The sequence below is a fragment of the Plutella xylostella genome, chromosome 24 (genome assembly GCF_932276165.1).
Source record: "Plutella xylostella chromosome 24, ilPluXylo3.1, whole genome shotgun sequence".
Lineage (NCBI taxonomy): Eukaryota > Metazoa > Arthropoda > Insecta > Lepidoptera > Plutellidae > Plutella > Plutella xylostella.
In genome coordinates, this window is record NC_064004.1 from 4,976,134 (window position 1) to 5,000,225 (window position 24,092).

At 38.9% G+C, this 24,092-nt stretch overlaps 1 protein-coding gene across 3 annotated transcripts in view; it reads left to right on the top strand.

The window, feature by feature from the left end:
* Nucleotides 1-24,092, top strand: part of LOC105391939 — a 46,229-nt gene that overhangs the window by 11,152 nt on the left and 10,985 nt on the right. Inside the window, exons 3-5 of one of the 3 annotated variants that reach the window (XM_038110726.2) lie at nt 19,659-20,051; nt 21,592-21,813; nt 23,535-23,759. In XM_038110726.2, the coding sequence (XP_037966654.2) occupies nt 19,659-20,051; nt 21,592-21,813; nt 23,535-23,759 (840 nt within the window). The remainder of the gene's footprint in view (nt 1-19,658; nt 20,052-21,591; nt 21,814-23,534; nt 23,760-24,092) is intronic. The other 2 variants (XM_011563510.3, XM_011563511.3) reach the window with 2 other exon arrangements.

Here is a 24,092-nt window from a genome sequence, read left to right on the forward strand (position 1 = left end):
AAATAAAATGGCTTGACGCATTGTAGCCAACACACGGCCGTAAATAACCTGGAAATATTTTATGCTAAACAATTCCTGGAAACATCGACGGGAGTAAATCTTGAGCAGGAAACAAGAGCTGCAAAATATTATAGTGCTTAAGCACAAGCGTTCTCTGACATCGCGACATGACCACACGGAAACCAGGCGTGGGACGCCCTCTGCTACCACCGTAGTACACTCACGGGCAAAGAAACAGTTCCACTTACAAAATACTGACACCAAATGACCTCAATAAGTAGAGCGGTGGTAGCTCAGTCGGGTAAGCGCCCGCTTCTCAATCAAGAGATGCGGGTTCGAATCCCGGCGCTGACATGTACCAATGAGTTCTTTTAACTTAAGTACAATGTATACCATCGCTCTTACGGTGAAGGAAAACCTCGTGAGGAAACCTGCACATCTAGATATGGAACCCACCAACCCGCAGTGGACCAGCGTGGTGGGAAATGGTCCAAGCTTAGGAAGGCAGTTTAGACCTTGGGGATATGCACAAAGGTTCCACTCGAGAGAGCCAGGTGCAGGTACTTACACCCCCACAGAGAATAGAATAGAATAGAATAGACCTCAATAAATTTTATTTAAACATTTAAGTAATAGGAAATTTGACTAAAATCTTTATGTTATGAGTTGGTTATATTCTGATGCGCCGTTAAATATACGGAAATATTCCAGACGGCGCTATTAAATATTTTTTTTCCGTCTAGTAGTAATTTGTTGCGTTTCTCACTGGAAGTTTTTCATTGCCCGTGAGTGTAGAAACAACGCAAACTTTAAATCAGAAACAAATGACAACGCAAAAAACGGTGTCCTGTGTGTGTGTGTGTGTGTGTGTGTGTGTGTGTGTGTGTGTGTGTGTGTGTGTGTGTGTGTGTGTACGAATCCTGGCGCTGACATGTAGAGGTACCAATTATTTATTTTGAATTTAAGTACAATGTATACCATTGCTCTTACGGTAAGGGAATACATCAGGAGGAAACCTGCACATCTAGATTCTAGATGTGCAACCAAAGTGCATTGCACTCATTCAAAAACGGCGATACGGCTCACGACCTATCACGTGAAAGTACAAATGTACAGTGAATCGAACGACACACCTGATACATATACATACATACATATGCACTCACGACTGTAATCCCCGAAGGGGTAGTCAGAGGTGGCTCACAAAGCGAGCCACCCACTTTTCCCAGCACATTTGTACTCACGTGATAGGTTGCGAACCATATCGCCGTTTTGGGATAAGTACAATGCACTTAGGACACCTGATACGACCTTCTGTAATCTAGAGGTAGACAATAGTGGACAAGTAGACATGGACACAGCTGCACTATGTCAGCATGTTGCGGATAAACTATAACCGCAAGAAATTAGGTTAGCGGCTGGCGAGCGTCATAAATATTGTAAGTTAAACAATGAAATAATCATATAATCAAACGTCTACCTAAACATGAGGATAACATCACAACACACATATATAACCCCCGACGGAAAAAGAGTTATTGTATAGGTATGTGTGTGTCTGTCGGTAGAAGCGTAGATTCGAAACGACAGACACGATTTTCCCTTCGTGTTTTAGGGCCTAGGGCGGACTCTAGTAAGGCATTTGACATCGCAAAACATCTGTTAAACTTATTCCTAGCTTTTCTGGTAAGTAATTATAAAGTGGCGACCGAATGGCGTAGTGGTTAGTGACCCTGACTACTGAGCCGAAGGTCCCGGGTTCAATTCCCGACTGGGGCAGATATTTGTTTAAACACACATATTGGTTGTCAGGTCTTGGATGTGCCCGTAAAATGGACATAGGCCCGCACCCTATTACATTGGGACTAATACTACACTCTGGCGAAAAGTGGTGCAGCAATGCACCTCTGCCGACCCCGCAAGGGAGTACATTAGTACTCGTACAAGGTGTGAGTGTTTGTTGTAATACGAAAGCGAATAGTGGATGCAGCAGTGCATTAAATCTCAGATAAGTACTAGATTGACAGATTCTGTAGGATTCATCAACAGTCGATTGTCCCACGATTAAGTGACGTAACGTTCTATTGGTGGGACAATCCACTGTTGATAAACCGTTCCAAATCTGACAATTTAGTACTTATCTGAGATTAAAATACAAACTTTACAAGGCCTAAGTAATTCGCTATGTTTATGTAATGTGAAATATTATTAAAATTGGTATAAATATGCTCAATGATGGCTGACGGAGCTGTAACTAGATATTTTTATTTCGTTTTTACGTGCGCAAGCGCATGCCCGCTGCTACAGTACCGGCAGTGACGCTTGTCACTGAAAAAGTTCCACCCACAAAATCGAGACACCAAAAAAAACATTTTTTTTTTCATTTAAATTAAAATGTTAACAAAATATTCACGTTTTTAGTTAGTAGTATTTTTATGATGCGCTGTTAAATGTACTCCAATATTGTAGACGGCGTCACTAAGCTAGTTTTTTCCCCGTTTAGAAGTGGATTTGATGTCACTGGAACTTTGTCACATTATAACCGAGTGTAACAGTTTTGAAGGCGCCAATATTAAAATTGGCAATGTCAAAACCAAAAATTATGTTAAGTATAATAAAAAAAAAATTGTGCCTTTAGAATAACTTACAGTAGGTTGGCAGATTCATATAAATAGGTACATCCAAATGTTTCATAGAGAAGCAGACAAACTAACCTCAAATCATCTTTAGCCTATAGCAGTCCACTGCTGGACGTAGGCCTCTCCCAAAGCACGCCACTGGATGCGATCTTTAGCTTTCCGCATCCAATCATAACCAGCCACCTTTCGGAAGTAGTCACCCCATCTAGCCGGAGGGCATCCCACACTACGTTTGCCTAGTCGCGTAGTAGTAACCTCAAATAAGTAATGACTTTCTTTAAAATTCTCCTGGAGGAAAGAAAGCGACAATCTACAATGAACGGCCTATATATCTCCTCCATGTGTTCAAAGAAATGCATAAAAAGTCGCATCTCTCTGTAGCATTACGTATTATGTCTGTTATAATTTCATGTTGTCTGTCTGTAATTCACATGTTGTTTTGTAAAATTAAAACAAACCGTACAGAGGTGCGATCACAGGATTCGATACTATTTTCGAAACTAAACTAAGGGTCACTTTTACCAAACGCTAAACGTAGACCGTACCTATATAAAATATTATTTAAATCAAATTTTAAATAAATTTTGTAGGTACTAACTGAACTACGAACTACTAAATACGTTTAGCGTTTGGTTAAATTCCACCTAACATATGGAAAAAACAAATGTCACTTTTGGAACTAACAAATTTGCCTTACATTTTGACAGTGACAGTTGACGATACGCAATAAACGGAGGTCGAATCTTAGGTGGAATTTCACCAAACGCTAAACGTATTTAGTAGCCTGTCAAACGTGTGTCAGTTGGTACAAAATGTATTTAAAATTTGACTTAAATACAATTTTAAATACATTTAGCGTTTGGTAAAAGTGACCCTATTATCGCTGCACTGACGTTGATTAGGCGAATTTTGTACCGAGTTGACTGCCGACATCAAAAAGAAGGCGTTTGTCAGATGCGACTGTTTATTTAAATCTGTTTGGAAACGTGTTTTTATTTTAATTCATGTTGTCTGCTAATGCAGTTGCTATACTACAAGGCGATCCAAGCATGATGGCTCTCGAATGAAGACCAGGAAAATGCAATCTTACATGGAACGACAGGAAGGATGAAAGTTTTTTTTGTATGTAAGGGGAGGTCCAAAAGTTCGCGGAATGGAAGTGAAGGCAGGGGGGTAACTGTGCTCATTATATACCATACTAATCAGCAACTAATTACGAGTATATAAGCCAAATTTAAACCCTTTACATTCATTAACCTCTGAACTATCGCCCCGACAACAACTTAAACGGAAATAAACTGCAACAATGGAGCAAATTGAACAAAGAGCCGTCATCAAGTTCCTCACCAAACAAGGAAAAAGTCCAAAAATGATAATGGAAGAAATGGAAGCTGTTTACGGAACTCAATGTCCTTCGAAGACAATGATCTACAAGTGGAATGGACTTTTCAAACATGGAAGAGAGTCAATTGAAGATGACCCCCGCTCCGGACGCCCCGTGGAGGTCACGACGTCGGATATCGTCGAAAAAATCGAAAAACTTGTAGTGGAGGATGCCAGATTAAAGAAGAAACAATTATCTGCGTTAACTGGCGTATCCGAAACTACCATTTTAAGAATATTACACGACCATCTTGGCATGACAAAAGTAAGCGCAAGATGGGTGCCGAGAATGCTCACGCCCGTTCAAAGGAAGCAGCGAGTCGACGCGTCAAAGCACTTTTTGGAGCTGTGTGGTGAAGAACCGGCTGCAGTTTTGGACCGAATTGTTACTGGTGACGAAACTTGGGTGCATCATTATGAACCTGAGTCGAAACAAGAATCGATGCAATGGCATAAAAAAGGTACGCCACCCCCCAAGAAGTTCAAGGTGTCAGAATCGGTCGGGAAGATTATGGCTACGGTTTTCTGGGACACTGCAGGAATTTTGTTGATCGATTACAAAGAAAAAGGTGTCAACATAACCGAAGCATACTACGCATCGCTCCTGCAAAAGTTAAAGGAGGCTATCAAAGAAAAGAGACGAGGAAAATGGTCCCATGGTGTCCTTCTTCTGCACGACAACGCGCCCGTTCACAAGTGCCACACTGCGACGGCTGCCTTATTCAATTGTGGATACGAATCGCTAATTCATCCACCTTACAGTCCAGACCTGGCCCCTAGCGATTATTATTTGTTTCCAAAATTGAAAAAAGAGCTCAGGGGTAGAAAATTTTCGGTGGATGAAGAGTTGAAGGAAGCAATTTCGAGTCATTTTGAGGGGAAGTCGAAAAAATATTTTTATGAGGGTATAGAAAAGCTAATTGCAAGATCTAATAAATGTATTCTGACGATACTTCTTTGCTTTTTAAAGTTAAAAGAAGAGAAAATAATTTTAATGAAATTAATTCAATTCTATCTGACATACACGATTGGTTTACCGTTAATAATCTTCTATTGAATTCTAAGAAAACGAAATGTATTAAATTTACACTGCCGAATGTTAGACAATGCGATACTAACATTATTCTAGATGGGAATAAATTGGACCTAGTTAATGATACTGTCTTTCTTGGGATGACTATAGATTCAAAGTTACAGTGGGGACCTCACATTGAAAAATTGTCTGGAAGGTTGAGCTCCGCAGCTTTTGCTGTACGGAAAATTAGACAGCTGACCGACGTTGAAACCGCCAGATTAGTTTACTTTAGTTATTTCCACAGCTTATTATCGTATGGCATTTTGCTTTGGGGTAGAGCAGCTGATATTGAAACTATATTTGTATTACAGAAAAGAGCCATCCGCTCTATATACAAACTTGGTTCCAGGGATTCATTGAGAGAACTATTTAAAGAAATTAACATCCTTACAGTTCCATGTCAGTTCATTTTTTCCAATTTAATGTATGTACGAAAGAATATTTCAACTTTTGATACAATTGGCAGTAATCATGACATTAATACTAGGAACAAGCATAAGCTGGCTTTTCCAGCGATGCGTCTGGCGAAAGTTAATAAATCGTTTTTAGGGTACTGTATTAGATTTTATAATAAGCTTCCAGCAGAAGTTGCTCAAATGCCAGAGAATAAGTTTAAGTGTTACATTAAAGAGAAACTCAGTAAAAAAGCTTATTATAAAATTGATGATTACTTAGAGGACGTTAATGCATGGCTGTGATAAGTAGTTAGCTCTGCTCATATTATTATAATAATAATTATTAAGCTTATATGTATTGTATACCAACTAGTTTTAAGTCTTTTTTTGAAAAGATGGCTCAGGAGTTTCTTGCCTCCGTTCTTCTCCTTAGACAGAAAGAGCCCCCCCTTATCCGAACGGAGAGTAATTTGTAAAAATTGACGTTCATCAGAAAATTTTATATTTGTACGATGAATAAAAAATTTTGAGTTTGAGTTTGAGTTTGAGTTTATTGAACTTAATGTAGAAAAAGAAAAATAAAATTATTTTGAAAATTTATTTGTAACATACTTTTTCCGCGAACTTTTGGACCTCCCCTCGTATGTACATAATGTGAAGCGTCCGTAGTCGAGCGGGCCTCAGTGATCGTAACTGATCGCTGAGGTTAAGCAAAAACTGACACGGTCAGCCATTGGATGGGTGACCAATTTCAAGTGGTGCTTTTCTGGACGCTTCCGTGCTTCGGACGGCACGTTAAGCCGTGGGTCCCGGTTGCTGCTTCGGTAGCAGTCGTTAAGCCTAGTCCTAGAGGCCTTCGGGCGGCTTGAAAACATCTGACAGTCGGGTTGCCCACTTACCCGACAACTCTCTCAGCACAAGTTTGCTTGTGTTGGGGTCCACCAACCCGCACTTGGCAGCGTGGTGGACTAGGCCTAAACCCTTCCTTCATTGGAAGGAGACCCGTGCCCCAGCAGTGGGGACGTAATGGGTCGTGATGATGATGTACATAATGAGTAAAGAATGTGTTTTGTATGTACATACATACAATACATGGACTGTAATCCGCGAAGGAATAGTCAAAGGTGACTCGCAAGCGTGATATCAGAATCTGCAGGTCTATCGTCTGCCTAGTATCTAGGTAAGGACAATCTCTGCAAGTGAGGCTATACCGTTGGTATCAACCTAGGCGACTGTGGTACCGCCCCCCAGACTATGGAGCACTTACTCTCCTGTCCCCTGTGCCCTTCCACCTGCACTCGAGAAGACTTACTCCAGCCAACCAGAATGCTATCAAAGTTGCCTCTTTTTGGTCTGGACAAATTTAAAAATTCGTGTGTTGACACGAAAGAAGAAGTATCTAGATACCATTCGTTAAGGATAGTTCAGAGTACGAATTTATTCTTTCGCGGACTCTTAAGTTTAAAGTAAAATTGACATATTGACCGTGATGCTACCAAAAAAAATGCTCCTCACATCACAAGTAAGTATATCTCTGTGTCTCGATTTAAGTACATAAACTTCTCTCCTCTCAGCCTATCGCACTACCAACCACTTTCTCGACATGACCAAAGGTTAACTGGTAGAGAATGCTACTAGCATTAAGTTTGCCTTTGTACAATGTTTTTTTATGTGGAATAAAGAATTTAATAATAATAATACACTTTGGCGGACTCTTAAGTTTGAAGTGAAATTGACATCTTGACCGTGGTGCTACCAAAAAAATGCTCCTCACATCACACCACTCCACCGACTTGGCAACACCCGTGCGTGTCTCTTTCATTTATTTTTAGTCTTCCGCCTCTGTGCGTGCGGGTCACGCAGAAATGCACCTTGTTGCTAAGAGAGGAAGGAGGCGGCAGGCGTAAGGAGTATAGTTGTCAATATTTTTCTGTTGGTCTATTAGCGAATTGTTACAGTGCCGGGTTTCATGTGATATGCCTGAAGGACGTTTTTTATAATCATTATTAGACAGTATTCAAAATATGCAAGCTGAAGTGGCAGTGGGCTGGTCAATCTGTTCATATCTGCCGAAGAACCGATAACCGTTGGGGTAGACGAGTTCACGAGTTGAGACCACGAACAGGCAAACGCAGCGTGGGACGCCCTCCTGCCCGCTGGACTGACGACCTTCGGCGGGTAGCCGGTAGTGGTTGGATGAGGAAGGCCGAGGACCGAGTGCTATGGCGCTCCTTGGGAGAGGCATATGTCCAGCAGTGGATGATTATTGGCTGATGATGATGAGACGGTTATTGTCCACAGATTGATGATCATCTCCCTATACGTAAGAGTCCACTTTTCGGCATCGTACGCAACGGACGTATCGCATTGTTAGTACCTAATTATATTTCATCTGAAACCAGATGTTAGTGTTTAACATAAACCTGACCTACAAATGCTAGACCAGTTAAAAAAATAGGTCACGATAGTAAAATTGGTCTGGATTGATGTTATGCAGAAAATATAGGTAGGTTACGTACATTAAAAATAGTATACATTACAGAAAAGTAATAAATATTGAGATTTTGCGCTGGTTGTTTTATGTATGGCTTTATCTGACTGTACCTAGTGAAAGCACAGAATCTCATGTCAAAGTACAGTCAGCAAAAGAACTACATTGGACACCCCAGCGCAAACAGTTAAATTTTATTATTTACTGACGATTAATACGCGATATGGAGCGGTGGTAGCTCAGTCGGGTAAGCGCCCGTTTCTCACGCAAGAGATGCGGGTTCGAATCCCGGCGCTTACATGTACCAATGAGTTCTTTTAACGCGACCGTGCGGAAGCGCTGCGCGTCCTTGGTGCGGAGGGTGCGGGCCAGCCCCAACACTGTCCTTGCGATGATTGCGAACAAAGAGGAGTGTCCTTATATCCGCCACTGCTGTCAAAAACATGTCACAACGAACAGTGGCAGATATAATATTATTAAATTTTAATTAAAATATATATAATTTTAATTATTATGATTTTTTGTATGTTTGTTTTTGTATAAATTTTATTTACGTTGACAATATTATTCGAAAAGTATCTTTGTTTTCTATTTATATTATTTTACTTATTGATAATTTATTTTAAATTTTACTGCATAATATTTTTGTACCTAATGAATGTTTTAAAATTTTCTGTTAATTTGTTCCTCCGATTTTGTTTGTGTTCTATGTGTAAATTGTATTTTTAATGTGTAAATGTAATTTTTAATGTTTTATATTATGAGTCCGTGGTTACTTGAAATAAATGAATTTATTTATTATTTTTATTATTAACTTAAGTACAATGTATACCATCGCTCTTACGGTGAAGGAAAACATCGTGAGGAAACCTGCATGTCTAGATTTAGCACATCTATGTGAATTGTGAACCCACCAACCCGCAGTGGACCAGCGTGGTGGGAAATGGTCCAAGCTTAGGCAGGCAGTTTAGACATTGGGGATATGCACAACGGTTCCACTCGAGAGAGCCAGGTACCTTACACCCCCACAGAGAATAGAATAGATACGTGATATGAAAAATACTCTACTTACTACTTATAGACATCGGGTACCTAATTAATGTATCGATGAAATATTTCTAGATTCAACTATCGTCAACTCATGAGTCTTACCATGAATCTCATGAATTTGTGTGCGCTTGAGTGGCACTCAACTTCAACTCATATTTCTGTTGCTGACTGTACAAGTGTACATGTACAGTCGCGAAATATTGTCATTTCGCATGCACGCTCAGATTCTGTCACAACACAATGAGTGGTGCAGAGCGAGAGGGCAGTATGGATATGTCTATTGTTTGTGCATAATTAGTTAATTACTCTCAACTTTTGCTAGTATATTTTTTGCACAACATAAACCTACGTTGAAAAATCCCCGACATTCATCTTTTAAAGTCCGATAAGTTTTGAACGGCTCAGCTGATTTTGGTATATTATGGCTAACAACACTCGAAGTAACGTTCTGTCGTTTGGGAGCTACACGACCACAGTCAGAATCACACGTATACAGATACACAGACATGTTAAACTTGCAACACCCCTCTTTTTCGACGGGTTAAAAAAATGTAGAGTGCCGTTTTACTTGCTCACGCAGTAAGGTTAATCTTTTGACACTTTTTTTTCTATCCCCTTCATCGTTTTCTACATACATTCATTATACATACATATGCTAACGACTGTAATCCACGAAGGGGTAGTCAGAGGTGACTGTCAGATGTTATCAGGCTGCCCGAAGGCCTCTTAACGTGCCGTCCGAAGCACGGAAGCGTTAAAAAAGAACCACTTGAAAACGGTCACCCATCCAATGGCTCACCGTGCCAGTTGTTGCTTAACCTCAGTGATCAGATATGATCACTGAAGCCAGCTCGACTACGGACGCTTGGTTTTCTATAAAGCTATTATTCTATTACTTATATGGACTGCATTGTCGCATCTATGCTATTCTTTCTATTACAATGCGCGCCCTCTGGAGGCGGTCATTTAAAAGTGTAGGGCTAAAGATGTGATACCTTAAGTGAGAGTGCGGAGTAGGCGCATGTGTAGAGACGATTTCATCATGTTGGTAGCATCCTACTACACTCACGGGCAATGAAAAGGTTCCACTGAGAAAAGCACCAAATTACTCCTAAACGTAAAAGGCTAGCTTAATGACGCCTTCTGCACCATTGAAGTACATTTAACAGACCATCAGGATATGACCAACTAAAAACGGTCATATTTTGTTCAAATGTTTAATGAAATGTTTGATAAAATTGGGGTTGTTTGATGCCGGAATTTTCTGAGTGGAACTATTTCATTGCCCGTGAGTGTATGTTCATCATCATCACAAACCATCACCCCACTGCTGGGACACGGGTCTCCTTGCAGGGAACGGTTTTTAGGCCTAGTCCACCACGCTAGCCTAGTGCGGGTTGGTGGACCCCAACACAAGCAAGCTTGTGCAGAGAGAGTTGTCGGGTAAGTGGGCAACCCGACTGTCAGATGTTTTCAAGCCGCCCGAAGGCCTCTGACTAAGCTTTACGACTGCTGCCGGTAACTAATGTAGTAAACGTGAAAGTTTGTATGAGATGGATGGATGGATTCACGGAAAATCAACTTTTCCAATTTTTAAAAATTTTGCCATATACCTACAACCTTACCTAGGACATCCTGAATTAACACATACGCACATAGTCCTTTTAACCCAGACATACTTTTTATCCCGGAATTCCCACAGTCCCGTGAACTTTATACAACAAAGCGAAGCGCTCGGAAAAAGCGTATAAAATATATAAAACATTTGAACGTCTGAAGCAAGTTACGGGTAAATTAAATTAAAGACCTAAATTACAACGCATTAGTATCAAATCAAAATAGATAGATAGAATACACTTTATTTGTACACCAACAAAGAATACCTAATAAGATTAACAAATTGCAACTTAATAATGCGGTCTTATCACTAAAAGCGATCTCTGCCAGACAACTTTTGGATTGAAGGAATAAGAGATTAAGATTGGGTGTAGTGTACACATGTTAAAAGGAAATGTAGATTCATTAATATACTATACACTAACTATAATATCAAAATCTGTGTTAAAAAACAAACATGGCCTTTAAAATTTATGATTCGAACGCGAGCGTCTCCGATCTTTCCCTCGCCTGCCAGTGTTCTTAATCTACACCTCATTGTCTATGCCCATCGAGTCGGACAATTTGAAAAGAGAACAAGCACGTTTGACAGTCGAGCGCGCTTTTTGACATTTGCTAAACAATGCGCTATCGGGCGAAGGTGACAGTCGCTGGAGGCGGGAAAAGTCTAATGGAAATTGGCGGGTGTTTTTTTATAATCAGGCCATTTAATATGGCGAAATTCTTTTAAATTAATGGGAATAATAATACGGACAATATAATCAGGTTTACATACATAATTTATAAATCTGAAATTTAGGATATTTATTTACGCGACATAATCACACGGAAGTAAAGTAAGTTTTGCGTAAAGCAAAAAAAACATTACCGGTCCTTTTCTTTAAACCAAAAGATCAAAGCTCCACCGAAACGGCTCAATCGGAAGGAATTAAATAGAACACGCTTCTAGATTAATTAAAAAAAGATTTAGAAATTGATATGTTCCATTAAAACGTGTCAATTCATTCCCGCTCAGCTAATGAAACTATTTATACGGAGCGATCAAGCATAGACAATCGAGAGCCGCTTTTTCACACCTACACACTGGCTGGCTACAGACAGAGAAAGCAATGATGATGCAAAATAATAATAGTTGTTAATTTTTTTGCGCTACGGTATCTGTTATTAACAATAGTAGGTAGGTGTAGCAATCTCGGTCATAATTTTTTTGCGGGCGGATAGCAAATTTTGAGTGCAGTTATTAGACCATAGAGGTTACTTCAAATTTGAAGCCAAACCATAGAGTCTAATTTAAAAAAGAAAGTTGAAAAGCGCGGCACCGGAAACGTCACTTCAAACAGCAATGTTCCTAATTCGAATAGATTGACAGTCGATATGTCATGTGCGGGCGGGAAAACCGCTGTCAAATACTAATTTTGTTGTTTTATTTACAAATGTTAGGCCTTGGTCTCCTATTTACGCCGTAGGTCGAGTCCAGCGTCACGCCGTAGGCCGCGTCACGATGCTCACTATAGAAATGTACTGATGCGGTCTCCCTCACACGCCGACGTTGGCGCGTAGACATAATGAACATTGTGACGCGGCCCACGGCGGTGACACTTGACGCGACCTACGGAGTAAATAGGAGACCCGGGCCTTAGCGGAGTTAAATAAATTAACGCTCGTCATGGCATTTATTTAACTACACACACCCAAATCACAGGAACACAAAACCCAAATCGTTACAATAATAATTTAACGTATATAACACTCACTTTCATACTTCTCTCTATATAACATTCCATTACATACATTCATCAGCGAACTCATTCATTTGTGGGCATCTGCAGAAAAGCAACTTAGAACTCTCAATGAAACCAAAAAATATGAAGGCACCTGGTCTGTGTCTTTACCTTTCATCGCACGATACTTAATTGAATGCACATCCTTTTTAACTCCAGTAAGTTTAATAAAGCTAAGTACACAATCTGACCTGTCATTAGTGCAGCAATTAGGGCGTATTCACACAAACTGGCTCGGTAGATTGCTAACCGTATCCGGAGTGTATACTGGGCCTTAATAAGTTTAAGCCAGCGCATTGGTTAGGTAATTACAATTTACAATATTTCTTAGAAATGTATGTACTGGCAGAGTACTTTAAAGCGTCCACCTGTCGGTATCGCACGCAACGGACGCATCGCATTCCGTAAACTTTGTATAGAAATACTCACGAATTGCGTCCACTTCGTGGCATTGCCGACGCCGTTTTTCCGATAATGATAATATGTGGATGTTTACCTTTATTTTATGCAACTGATAAGTCAAATAATAGACTGGTCTAACGCAATTAAAGTCGCATCTAAAGACAATTAATAAAAACAGCTGTATTCTTTGAGTGCAAAATAAAAAGTAGTTTAATTCGGTAGTGGTTGGATGAGGAAGGCCGAGGATCGAGTATTGTGGCGCTCCTTGGGAGAGGCCTATGTCCAGCAGTGGATGATTATTGGCTGATGATGATGATGATGATGTACTCTTTGAAGGACCATAAAATAATGCTGAATCCGATAACCGGTAAGAAAAACCGGTAAACTTGGTTCCTGATCCCTCCAACTACAGGCAAGCGTAGCGCGGTACACCCTTACCCGACCTACCCCAACCGTTTTAGGCTTAAAATATAATTGTCTTCACAATTTCTAGGTATTCATTTAAATGTAGGCAGCCGTCGAACATTGACGTCCCAAATCTGGGTGATGTCGTTTGTCGCGGCGCGGCGTGCGGTGTGAACTCCCAAACAAGATTAGTCGCCGGCCGCCGCCATTTTGAATTAAACGTCAAACTTTCAAAATGGATTCCCAGCTCCGGCGGGAATTAGCAAATGCTCAGTTTTGTGGTCGCGAGTAAATAGATACTTGGGGAGGCGAAGGAAGTAGGCACGTAGAAGTGGGAAACAATAATAATTATAAATTGGACTCATACTTATTATCAAAATTGACATAGTCTACCACCGGTAACGCTGATGATTCCCAGCTAATATAATTCATCAAACTTTTTTTTACCGCGGGATGCATGAGTCACAGGTATAGTTACTAGGTATTTTAGAATTATATAATAAGCATTTTATTTACCAAATTTATATACCTTACTTACTAAACTTTGTTAACCCATTGAGTGCCGAAGGTACCTAATGTCACTAGGTACCACATGGTACGTACTACGCAATATTGCGTAGTCGGCATTCAATGTGTTAATTATTATAGCATGAGCCCAATGTGTCAAATCATCAACTGCTGCAAATCCAGCTGTCAAATCCATACATTTTATTTTACATTTGTTAGTTTTGCAAAGGAAACCCAACTTATTTTACTAGGCTTATGAATCTGTCAACCAAACGTCATAGGGCTCATTATGTTTGACAAAGTATAATTTGACCAATAAAACCATACAAAATGTCCTCAAAAATTCCTCACGTTTTAAGTGAACTCACAAATATGGGCAATTGATCTGACCATCTGCTGGACACAATAAAAAAATGTTACAAAAACTCAGAGCTTTGAACTTTAAAGTAGGGTAACCATGTTTTGTATTCAGTATTGCACGACCATGGGACAATATCTATAGTAGTTATTTAATAAAAAAAAAGAACATTAAGTATATTTATATTATGTTCTTTTGATGGACTTTTGATTATTTGCACCAAGTAAAAAAAAACACAGGTAAGTATATTTTTCAGGGCCTATAATTGTTAATTTATTTATTAGATAATGGATGACAAACTTGAAAAAGCATCATGTAATTTCTTTACTTTAACATTTTTATGCCACAACCACAACACAGTTTTTATGGCCCAACAGTTTCCAAAAATCATTTTTATGGTCACCCTGTCATCAGGTGATCACATTATAGTTTCCGATTCAGACCAACTACAGACATAAAGTGTTTTTGCACGAATATTATATGAGTGAGTCATGTAAGTACACGGTGCGAGGAAGCCGTTTTTTTTAAAACAATGTTTCTTGTCTATGGGCCACTGGCGATTGCGCAAACCGAAATTAATTTCTGATTCAAATAAATACAGTTATGAGTATTATGAACCTAGAAAAAAAACAATCAGTATCTCTGATACAATACCATAAATAACAAACAAAAAACAAACGAAGTCGGCGGTAGACATTTGAAATAAGATAAATTAATGACGTATCGATCCGGACAACGTTAGATAAATGAATTTCATAATCAATCTTTCGACCATAAGGGCTCATCTACACTATAGAAACAATGTACAATTAGGCGGCCTTATCGCTAAGAGCGAAATATTTCATTGTTTATTTTTAATAAGCAAATTAAACTCGAAAAATAAGAACACACGGATAACATAGCATATTTTAAACCCCGACGGAAAAGAGGTGCTATAAGTTTAACGTGTCTGTGTACTCTGTGTAGGTATCTGTCTATGGTAGTGTACCTCCCGAACAGCTGAACCGATTTTCAATTTGTTTTTTTTGGGTCATAGGTAGGTACTATTCCCCCTAATATTTTATCCATACCCGTTAAAAATGTATGCTACTTTGAGTGTTGAATTTGGAGGTTTTTAACGTTGATTAAAAAGATTATTTGTATCGCTTGAAAAAATTTGACGTCGCGTTGCCCACTTACCCGACAACTTCAGTGCATTGTACTCATTCAAAAACGGCGATACGGCTCGCGACCTATCACGTGAGTACAAATGTACAGCGAAAAGCTGACTACCCCTTCGGGGATTACAATCGTGAGCATATACAGGGTGTTGCAAAATTGGCTTAGTATACCCTTTTTGCAACACCTGTATATGTATGTATGTATGTATCGAGGAACAGTCAGTGTCCAAGTCGGGCGTCGAACCGGCGACGTGTCTGACGAGACAGCGGCAGCGCGATGTAAATCTACACTGTCCCACCGCGAGCCGCTCGCCTGACCGCGGGCCCCGGCCGCTGACTGCGGTACCATGGACCTCCGTTACTAAACAGACCGGCCCAACGAACGCCCAACGAACGCCCAACGATGGATATTTATCATACATAATACAGGGCAGATTGCAGCAACGAAGGTCAACGAAGCCCGTTCGTTGGCGTTCGTTTGGCCGGTATGTACGCAGCTTAATGCGATTCACACACCGCCGCGGTTGGTGGTTTATCATAGTATGAAAAAATTACAGTTTATATAGGAAAACCGTAGGTACACACCGCCGCCGCCTCACCGCGCGGAAATTTACTATGAGAAATCCACAATCCGCGCGGAAGTGTGTAAACCGCCTAACGTGTGAGGGATATGGAAAAATGAAAGGCGATCAAAAACCGAACTTGTAAATAAGCCAAGTCTCGCAAAGCTGCAACTCAACCGTAAAAAGTTGTGAGGTACACGAAATACTGAATCTGTTAAATTATTCAGTCTCTATATGCGTAAGGGTTCTCCAATCCTAAATAATAACATAATTCCTTAACACTGTCTAGTAGTGACCATATAAATATAGTGAATATTGAATGTCTTAAATACAAGATAGTGTTAATTCTTCGATGCCCCCAGAAATATTTACCAAATATTTTCATAATAATATAATATAATAATAATATATGTGGGGGACATCTGACACACAGCCATCCGACCCCAAGCTAGGCAGAGCCATAAGCCTTTTTCAAGACCGTCAAAAAAGCAACAACGCTGCACCTACGTGCTGTGGACAATAATGGCAATAATAAGTAAGGTTACTAGAGGTGGAAACTTGTGCAACATAAGCTACCATGTTATTGTTATCTACTAAATAAATTAGTTAAGTTTTCCTAATATAGTAAAATAAAATAAATAAAATAAGCATTGCTAATGCATCAGTCAGTGGCGATAAGGCAGCAGTTGAGAAAACAAAACGTCTCAGGAACGCTGGTACCGCAGCGAACACAGGGTGTCCACAAAACGTCGCCGATCCCCCGAGAGTGCTTGCAATAAAGATTAAACACTCAGACGGGGTTGGGGTTGGCTCTCGAAAAAACCCCACTTAGACGCTTTCGGGCTAAGCTCTCACCGACACTTTTCGGTTTAAACAACAGACGGTGTGAAAGACAAATAGTTTTAATTTTATTCGGAAAAATACGGGGTTTTTACAAATTTCCGGATGGATGCTGGAAAGAGTTAAAATCTGTGCAGACAGTTCCAGGTAAAAAAAAAGTTTCCTATTAGTAGTCTGTGCCCTACATACCTACATTACCTACATCTAAATAAAGTGAAATATATTTTCGCGAAAATCTGACAGGACAATAATCTAAAAATACTGGCAGAAAATGCTTTTAGCACTAAGTTCACCCTTTGTACAATAAAGAATAGGCATATTTTTTTATCTATTTACATTTTGATTAGTTACATTGTGTCAATTTTAATTTAAATTAGTTTGCTAATTTGATTTTTTGTTTGTGCACTTGTAACTTGATACACACACACACACACACATGCACTCACGCCTTGTACTAATGTACTCCCTTGCGGGGTAGGCAGAGGTGCATTGCTGCACCCACTTTTCGCCAGAGTGTTATGTTAGTAACTTGATACCAATGGTATTAATAGTATTCGCTTAGTTAGCTACTTCTGTAGCAGATCGACGAAAGTGCCATTAACAAATAGACAGGGTAGAATCCTGCACTCTGACGAGAGGTTCTCAATCTTCGGTCAAACTTCAATAAAATACAGAAATACCAGAAGAGTAGTAATAGAGTTATTAATCAAATCTCATGCAACTTTTTTTTTAATTCGTGAAAAGAATTGATGTAAAAAGTTACGTGATAAAAAAGCGTAATTTTCAACATTCGTACAACGCAAACGTTAATACGTATTTTTTTTCTACAACTAACGGTTGCCTGTACAAGATCGCTAGATAAGGCCACCTTAATAGTTTCTAGTAGGTAGGTATAAAAGTATTTTTTGTCTGTCATGTTATTTTGATGACTAGGCCTAGGTATACCATTAAAATGTAAAGTTTGAGAGCCACATGTACATTTGTTTGGCGGCGCCCCCCCCCGCACATCGCCACGCTTCATTTAATCAATTTGTGCATCGTTACGATATCTGTTTCAACTTATTCTGATATTTACTGACTTATCTTTGTAGGTACCGTCAGCAAAAAAATTAAAGTAGGTACATATTATTTTTAGTATTAGTAGTTAGGTACATTATAGTGACAGTTGCCATCGACACGACAAGAAGAAGAAGAAGTCATAAATTATCAGGAGGTTATTTTTAGCATATTGGTGACCAACACCAGAGCTGTACGTCTAGTGCAGGATTGATAGTTTGTAGAAAACTATAAAAGTTTTCGTTTTCTCGCATACAAAGTGGCGCCTCTAGCGGAAACTATCATGAAACTTTTACAGATACTGCATGTAGATTACAGAAGAAACCCTAAAGTTTTTCCATTTTCGTTAATTTTAAAACCCGAGGCGTAGGTACTTTCATTGCTCGCTGTATTTACACTAGGCACAGAAGTGTTCAAGATAATTTTGAAGCTGACCGTACCTACAAAATATTTCTACCAATCCTGAGGGTACAAAACATCCCCTGGGGCAGAACAGTGCATAATAAAACGCATTCCGGGGTGACTCCAGCTCCCGAAGAACTATGTTTCATAGCCCTACCGAGCTAACCTCGACTCTATCTCGGTGTATTAAAAGTACCGATTGCACGGCAGCTCTCGTTCGTTTGTTGTTTTTTTTATCAAAGAGTACGTAATCCTCCTAGTTACTCTGTTTGTTCGGTCAACCGTTCCGTCGAAATGTTGCCACCAAATGACACATTTGTAGGGTAGTTTCCAATTTTACTTAGCCCCTGTTTCACAATGTATGGTTAGTGGCTACCTTTGAGATAAAATACATGCTGTCACTGTCAAAAAATTAATAACAGAGCCATGAGCCACTAACCAGACATTGTAAAACAGGGCCTTAGTATAAAATCAAAATTATATTTCGGTCAATGATATTTTAATAACAACTAGAAGTGTCCGATGCAAATTTGCAAAAGAAACGTTTCAAAAAATAACACCCCACTTCCGCCACTGAGCTCTTATTTTGAACTAGCTGTTCCCGCGCGCTTCGCTTCGCCTTAAAAAGTTTTCCCGTGGGAATTCCGGGATAAAAAGTAGCCTATGTTCTTTCCCAGGGTCTAGACCGTATGCATACCAAATTTCATTCAAATCCGTTCAGTAGTTTTGGTGTGAAAGAGTAACAGACAGACAGACAGACAGACACAGTTACTTTCGCATTTATAATATTAGTTAGGATTAGTTAGGATTAGGATTGGTTCGGTCAGAAGATTTGTGACTTTATTCATTGTTACAACTAGTATCACAAGGTTGAACTTAAAATGGTTTGACTGTAAAGAAAATGCGACAGTTTTTTGCTTTGTATGAGACACACCATCTTATAAATTCGTATTTTTTAAATCTCAGATTTCAGTAGCCCGTAAAATAATAGGTATAAACTAGTCATACTTAATGAATTTAAGTTATAAGTTACCTAACCTTAAGAGGTGACAAAATTTTGTTGAAATCCTATTAGAGCTTAATTTCTTCCAGGGGTCATTCTGATTACAACATTTGAATTTAAACTTATCCATACGTATGTAATTATTAAGATTTAAAATAATCCTTCATTATCGTACTGGTAACGACTATATTAATAACTTAGGCTACAAAAATTCGTTTAAAGAATTACACCAAGCACTTGGAAAGCGTGACATGGTTTGGGCGTGTTTGAGATTCTGAAGTGACTCGTCTTACATCTTTTATTATTATTATTTGTTAAATTTATTATTGCGTTGAGAAAGTTCAATAATTACACTGTAGACTTGGCTACAGACGTGGTACTTGACCCTTAATTTTAATTAATCAATAATACGTTGTAACGGTTAAAATATTTATGACAATAAATAACCAATTAAAGTTTTAACGGTCACCTGTACCTACAACTAAATTTATAATAATATTTTGACTAATAATGTTCTTTTATTTGTTACAGAGCCGGGCTAAGACTCCGACAGCTGACGGACGGGCGCCATCTTGTCCAAATAATCTACTCCCAACATGGCGACATCCAAGACTGCGAATACATAACCGAGAGGAAATCCGCCAGAAATTTCCTCAAAAATCTCAGGAAAGAACTAAAATTAGCTCTGGACGAGGAAAACTCGAAAATATTGCGCGGTGACACGGCTACTGAGTCAGACGAGAAGTTTTACCGCCATTTTGGAAACGTCACGTTTCGCATCTTAAAAAATGGTGAACGACTTCCGCCGGATGTGGCCGGTTGGTTTAATTATGACAAACTGAAAGTGGAGTGTTTAAAGCGACATGAAGAATTAAAGTATATGCTTGAAAATAAAAACAAAATTGGCGCACAAGAGTTGAGCAGGTAGTTATTTTGAGTTTTCACCAAATACCCTTAAACGCCTTGTCAATGGTGCCACAAGATCTTTTGGTGTGGACTTTATCTCTCATTGAGCGATTCATCCAAGCAGCGGCCGCTACACGGGTTCGTTATCGACATAGATACACGTTCCTATATCGCGATTCGCCATAAATACGGCGCTGTGGTTGGTGGAACGCGCATTAAACCAGTTACACGAAATATGTCTGGCTACCCATAGCACAGGGTATCCTAGTTTGGGAGCCAGGAACCAAAATGTATACAAAAAAAAAAAAAGTTTATTTAGGTGATAACGAACCCGTGCAGCAGCCGCTGCAACATGCTGCTACCGTACCACCACCGCACATTAGCAATCAACAATCTTAGCAGCAGTGCTTTGTCAAATCTGTCATAATTTGTATGGATCTGACAGCTGTTTGACAGATAAACGATGCTGCTTAGGGATTGTATATTGCTGTGTCAGTGGTCGTAAGACAGCTGGTACTTATTGTACTTTTTATGTCACTGGACGCTGAATAGGCAGAATGCATTGCTAATTAATTTTTTGATTCTATCTATACTAAGGTAAATGTACAGTACATTTTATAAGTTAATATTCATTATGGAACCAACTTTAAAATCGGTTTTACTTACATTAAAATAATCAATAAAAAATTACACATAATATTCTGCCTTTTCAGCGTCGATATTTTTAACTCAACAACTTTTTTTCTCCACTTCCAAATATCCATGACCATTTCAATGCAATGACTTCTTCCGAGCACAACAATTTCCGTTCAATGATGATTTATTCTAAGAATAGGCTAATGGGAATAAACAACATTATCAACAACAACCGACACAGCACGTCATCTTCAGTATTTATGTAAACACCATTTCTAATCTTCTTTAGATTACATTAGAATTCACTATATCAGAGTACTCATTAGGTACATTTATACATGTATATTTATAACCACTGTAAACAAAATAACAGACTAATTTAAACTAAATCGATCAACAAAAGTAGAAAAACATTACTATATTTTTAAAATTACACGACTTATATTGCAAAAAAATCATAAAATTTTAATATGGACATAATTCTACTAATCACAACACGAATAGCGATAATTATTGATATTTTTCCTGTTTGTGGTACTAAAATTTTCGGATTAATATCTAATAACTTATTCAAAATTTAATTACGCTTTAAAATTTCTAAATTAATTTCTCACACACACACTTGATACCTTAACATATTTAATACCACTCTTGACCTTATAACACAAAACATTGAAAACCTTCTTCTTTCCTGCTATCAATAAAAATGTAACATACGTTTTTTTGCACTTGCCTTTTAATTTTTTAACAAATTTTACAACTTACCTTACATATTTTAGCATACAACGCACCTGTTTCTTTAAACCAAAAAACTTATTTTTTCTATTCTATAGTCTATGAAAAGCGTACTTAAAAAAAAACGTATGTTACATTCCCGGGAAGGTCTCAAGCCGCGACACTGGACTAACCAGCCACATGACAGGTCGCCCAGGTCGATCCGGGAGAACTTTATACTGCCCGGGACAAAATGGTGCGGCGCCGGCCAGCTGGCCGAGAGGTATGACGAGCTCGGCCCGGACAGGGACGAGGACCGCTGCTGTAGGGCCCACGACAACTGTCGCCTCAACATCGGCGCGTTTAGAAGAAGATTCGGATATTTCAACATGAGACCTTTCACCGTGTCGCACTGTCGGTGCGATAGGAGGTCAGTTTTTTTTTTGGTTATTTTTTTTTTGAGCAAGGGAATCATCACGACTGCTTGGATAGTTTTTCTGGTCGTGACTGTGAGGCGGGGTGTTTTTTTTTTATTATTTTGTCACGGTGGCCAGGGTTGGCGGTGATTTAATAAAATGTAGATAAATTGGTTTTTTTACAGTTTTTTTTTTTCATTTTATTTTATCACCATCATTAAGAACGCACCATGGACGTGTAAATTTTTTACTTGGTTAATAAATGTGAATAAAATTGGGTTGTGGTTTTTTGCTTTTGGTTTGTGTTCGGATACAATTCGTGTTAACTTTTTTTTTGGTGGAAGGGTTTTTTAACCATCATATTTAAAAAAATGCACAAAATATATATTTGTAAAAACATAGCAAACGGGTATCATAAATACACATTCTAAGGATAAACACTGCAGTAAATAGTCTTAGACTATACCATTATACAATGCTCAAAGGTTAATTAACTTGATTCCTTACGTATGAGCCGTAGGTATTATATACCACATATCTATCGATCTGCCACCATTGTGGCGCGACTCTACAGGGTGTTGCCTAATTGCTATACTAAGCCGAAATGGGGTTACCGAGGGGGTGTTTTTTACAAGTTTTGAACAACACATTTTGGATATTCGCTTAAAAAATGCTTCTCCATAAAAACTTATCACGTGACTTTACTATGCAGCAGATTTTTTTTTTCCAAAAGTCGTTGAACAAAAGTTGTTTAGCATGACCCCCTGAGTACCCAGTGCTTAGTATACCACTTTTGCATTTGCAACACCCTGTAGACCGACGTGGCAGATATGGCGGTAAACAAACGCAGAACAAATGACGCGGCAGTAACACGGACAAATGCACATGCCATATAATTTAATTGCCGCATTCTTCCCTAAAATTACGATCCAAATAAAACTATAAAGTGGCGGTGATCTATGGATCAATTCACAGCTGCGAGTCGCCAGCTATCGGCGTTAGCTTTATGGTCTTAGATTAACAATATATGACAAGATGGTGTGTCAAATACAAAAGCAAAACAAAAAACCGCAAAAGGCCGCATTTTGTTTGCTGCCAAACCTAATGACAACCATTGTAACAATGAATAAAGTCACTAATCTTCTATCCGAACTAATTAAAATACACTCACGGGCAAAGAAACAGTTCCACTTCAAAATGCAGACACCAAATGACACCAATTTTTATTATTATGTATTTAAGTATCTTGAAATTTGAAAAAAATATTAACGTTTTTAGTTATATACTACTTATACTCTGATGCATCGTTAAATGTAGTTAAATATTGCAGAAGGCGTCATTAAGTAACTTTTTTCCGTTTAGGAGTAGGTAATTTGGTGATTTTCTCAATGGAACTTTTTCATTGCCCGTGAGTGTAGTAGAAGTGCAGTGTTATTGTTGAGACTTTTCTTTTGCACAGACACTCCATCTTGTCCGTATATAGTCAATCTAAGTTTATAGCGCACTCCGGATCCATAACAGATTTATGGCAGCGCCAACTATCCATTATTATTGCAGTAATTCATAAGAAATCAGGCGACTCTCGGAGGTCCAAACCACTTTCTTTTACGACGTGTAGGCTCGCTTTACAATACGGTTTCGAAATTTAAAACTTTAAAAAACGTAAATCCGGAAGAGGTCATTACATTGAACGTCAAACGTCAACGTCAAATTAAAAAAAAAAAAAACTTGACAGAACGAAACGAGATGCAATGGACATACTCAGAGTGCCAGGCACGAAATGGTGCGGCAAAGGATACTCGGCGACCAGGTACTCTCAGCTCGGGGGGTACGCCAGGACAGACCGCTGCTGCAGGGTCCACGACCTTCGATGCCCATTCTGGATCGGAGGGATGGAGAAGAAGTATGGAATCTATAACTGGCGAGTGAACACTCTGATGCACTGCCGATGCGACGAAAGGTGCGTTGGCTGTTTAGATCGATGTCGTTGCTTTTTTTAGTTTTTCGAGCGAAAAAATATAAAAATGCTGAAGTAATAAAAAATAGATATTTAAAAATAAATTATGATGTAAAAAACGCAATTTTGTATATTTGTATTGCATGGGCTGTTTTCGTTTTTTATGTTTGATTGTATACTGTGTGTTTGAATTTTATTTAAGTGTCGTGTATTGTACTTTTTGCATAATTAGTAAAACCTATTTTATAGTTTGTTGCTTTTTATGTGCTAGTGCCTATAACATTGTAACAATAGATGATTTAACGACTCTATGTGCGGTAAGCCGCACTTTATTAT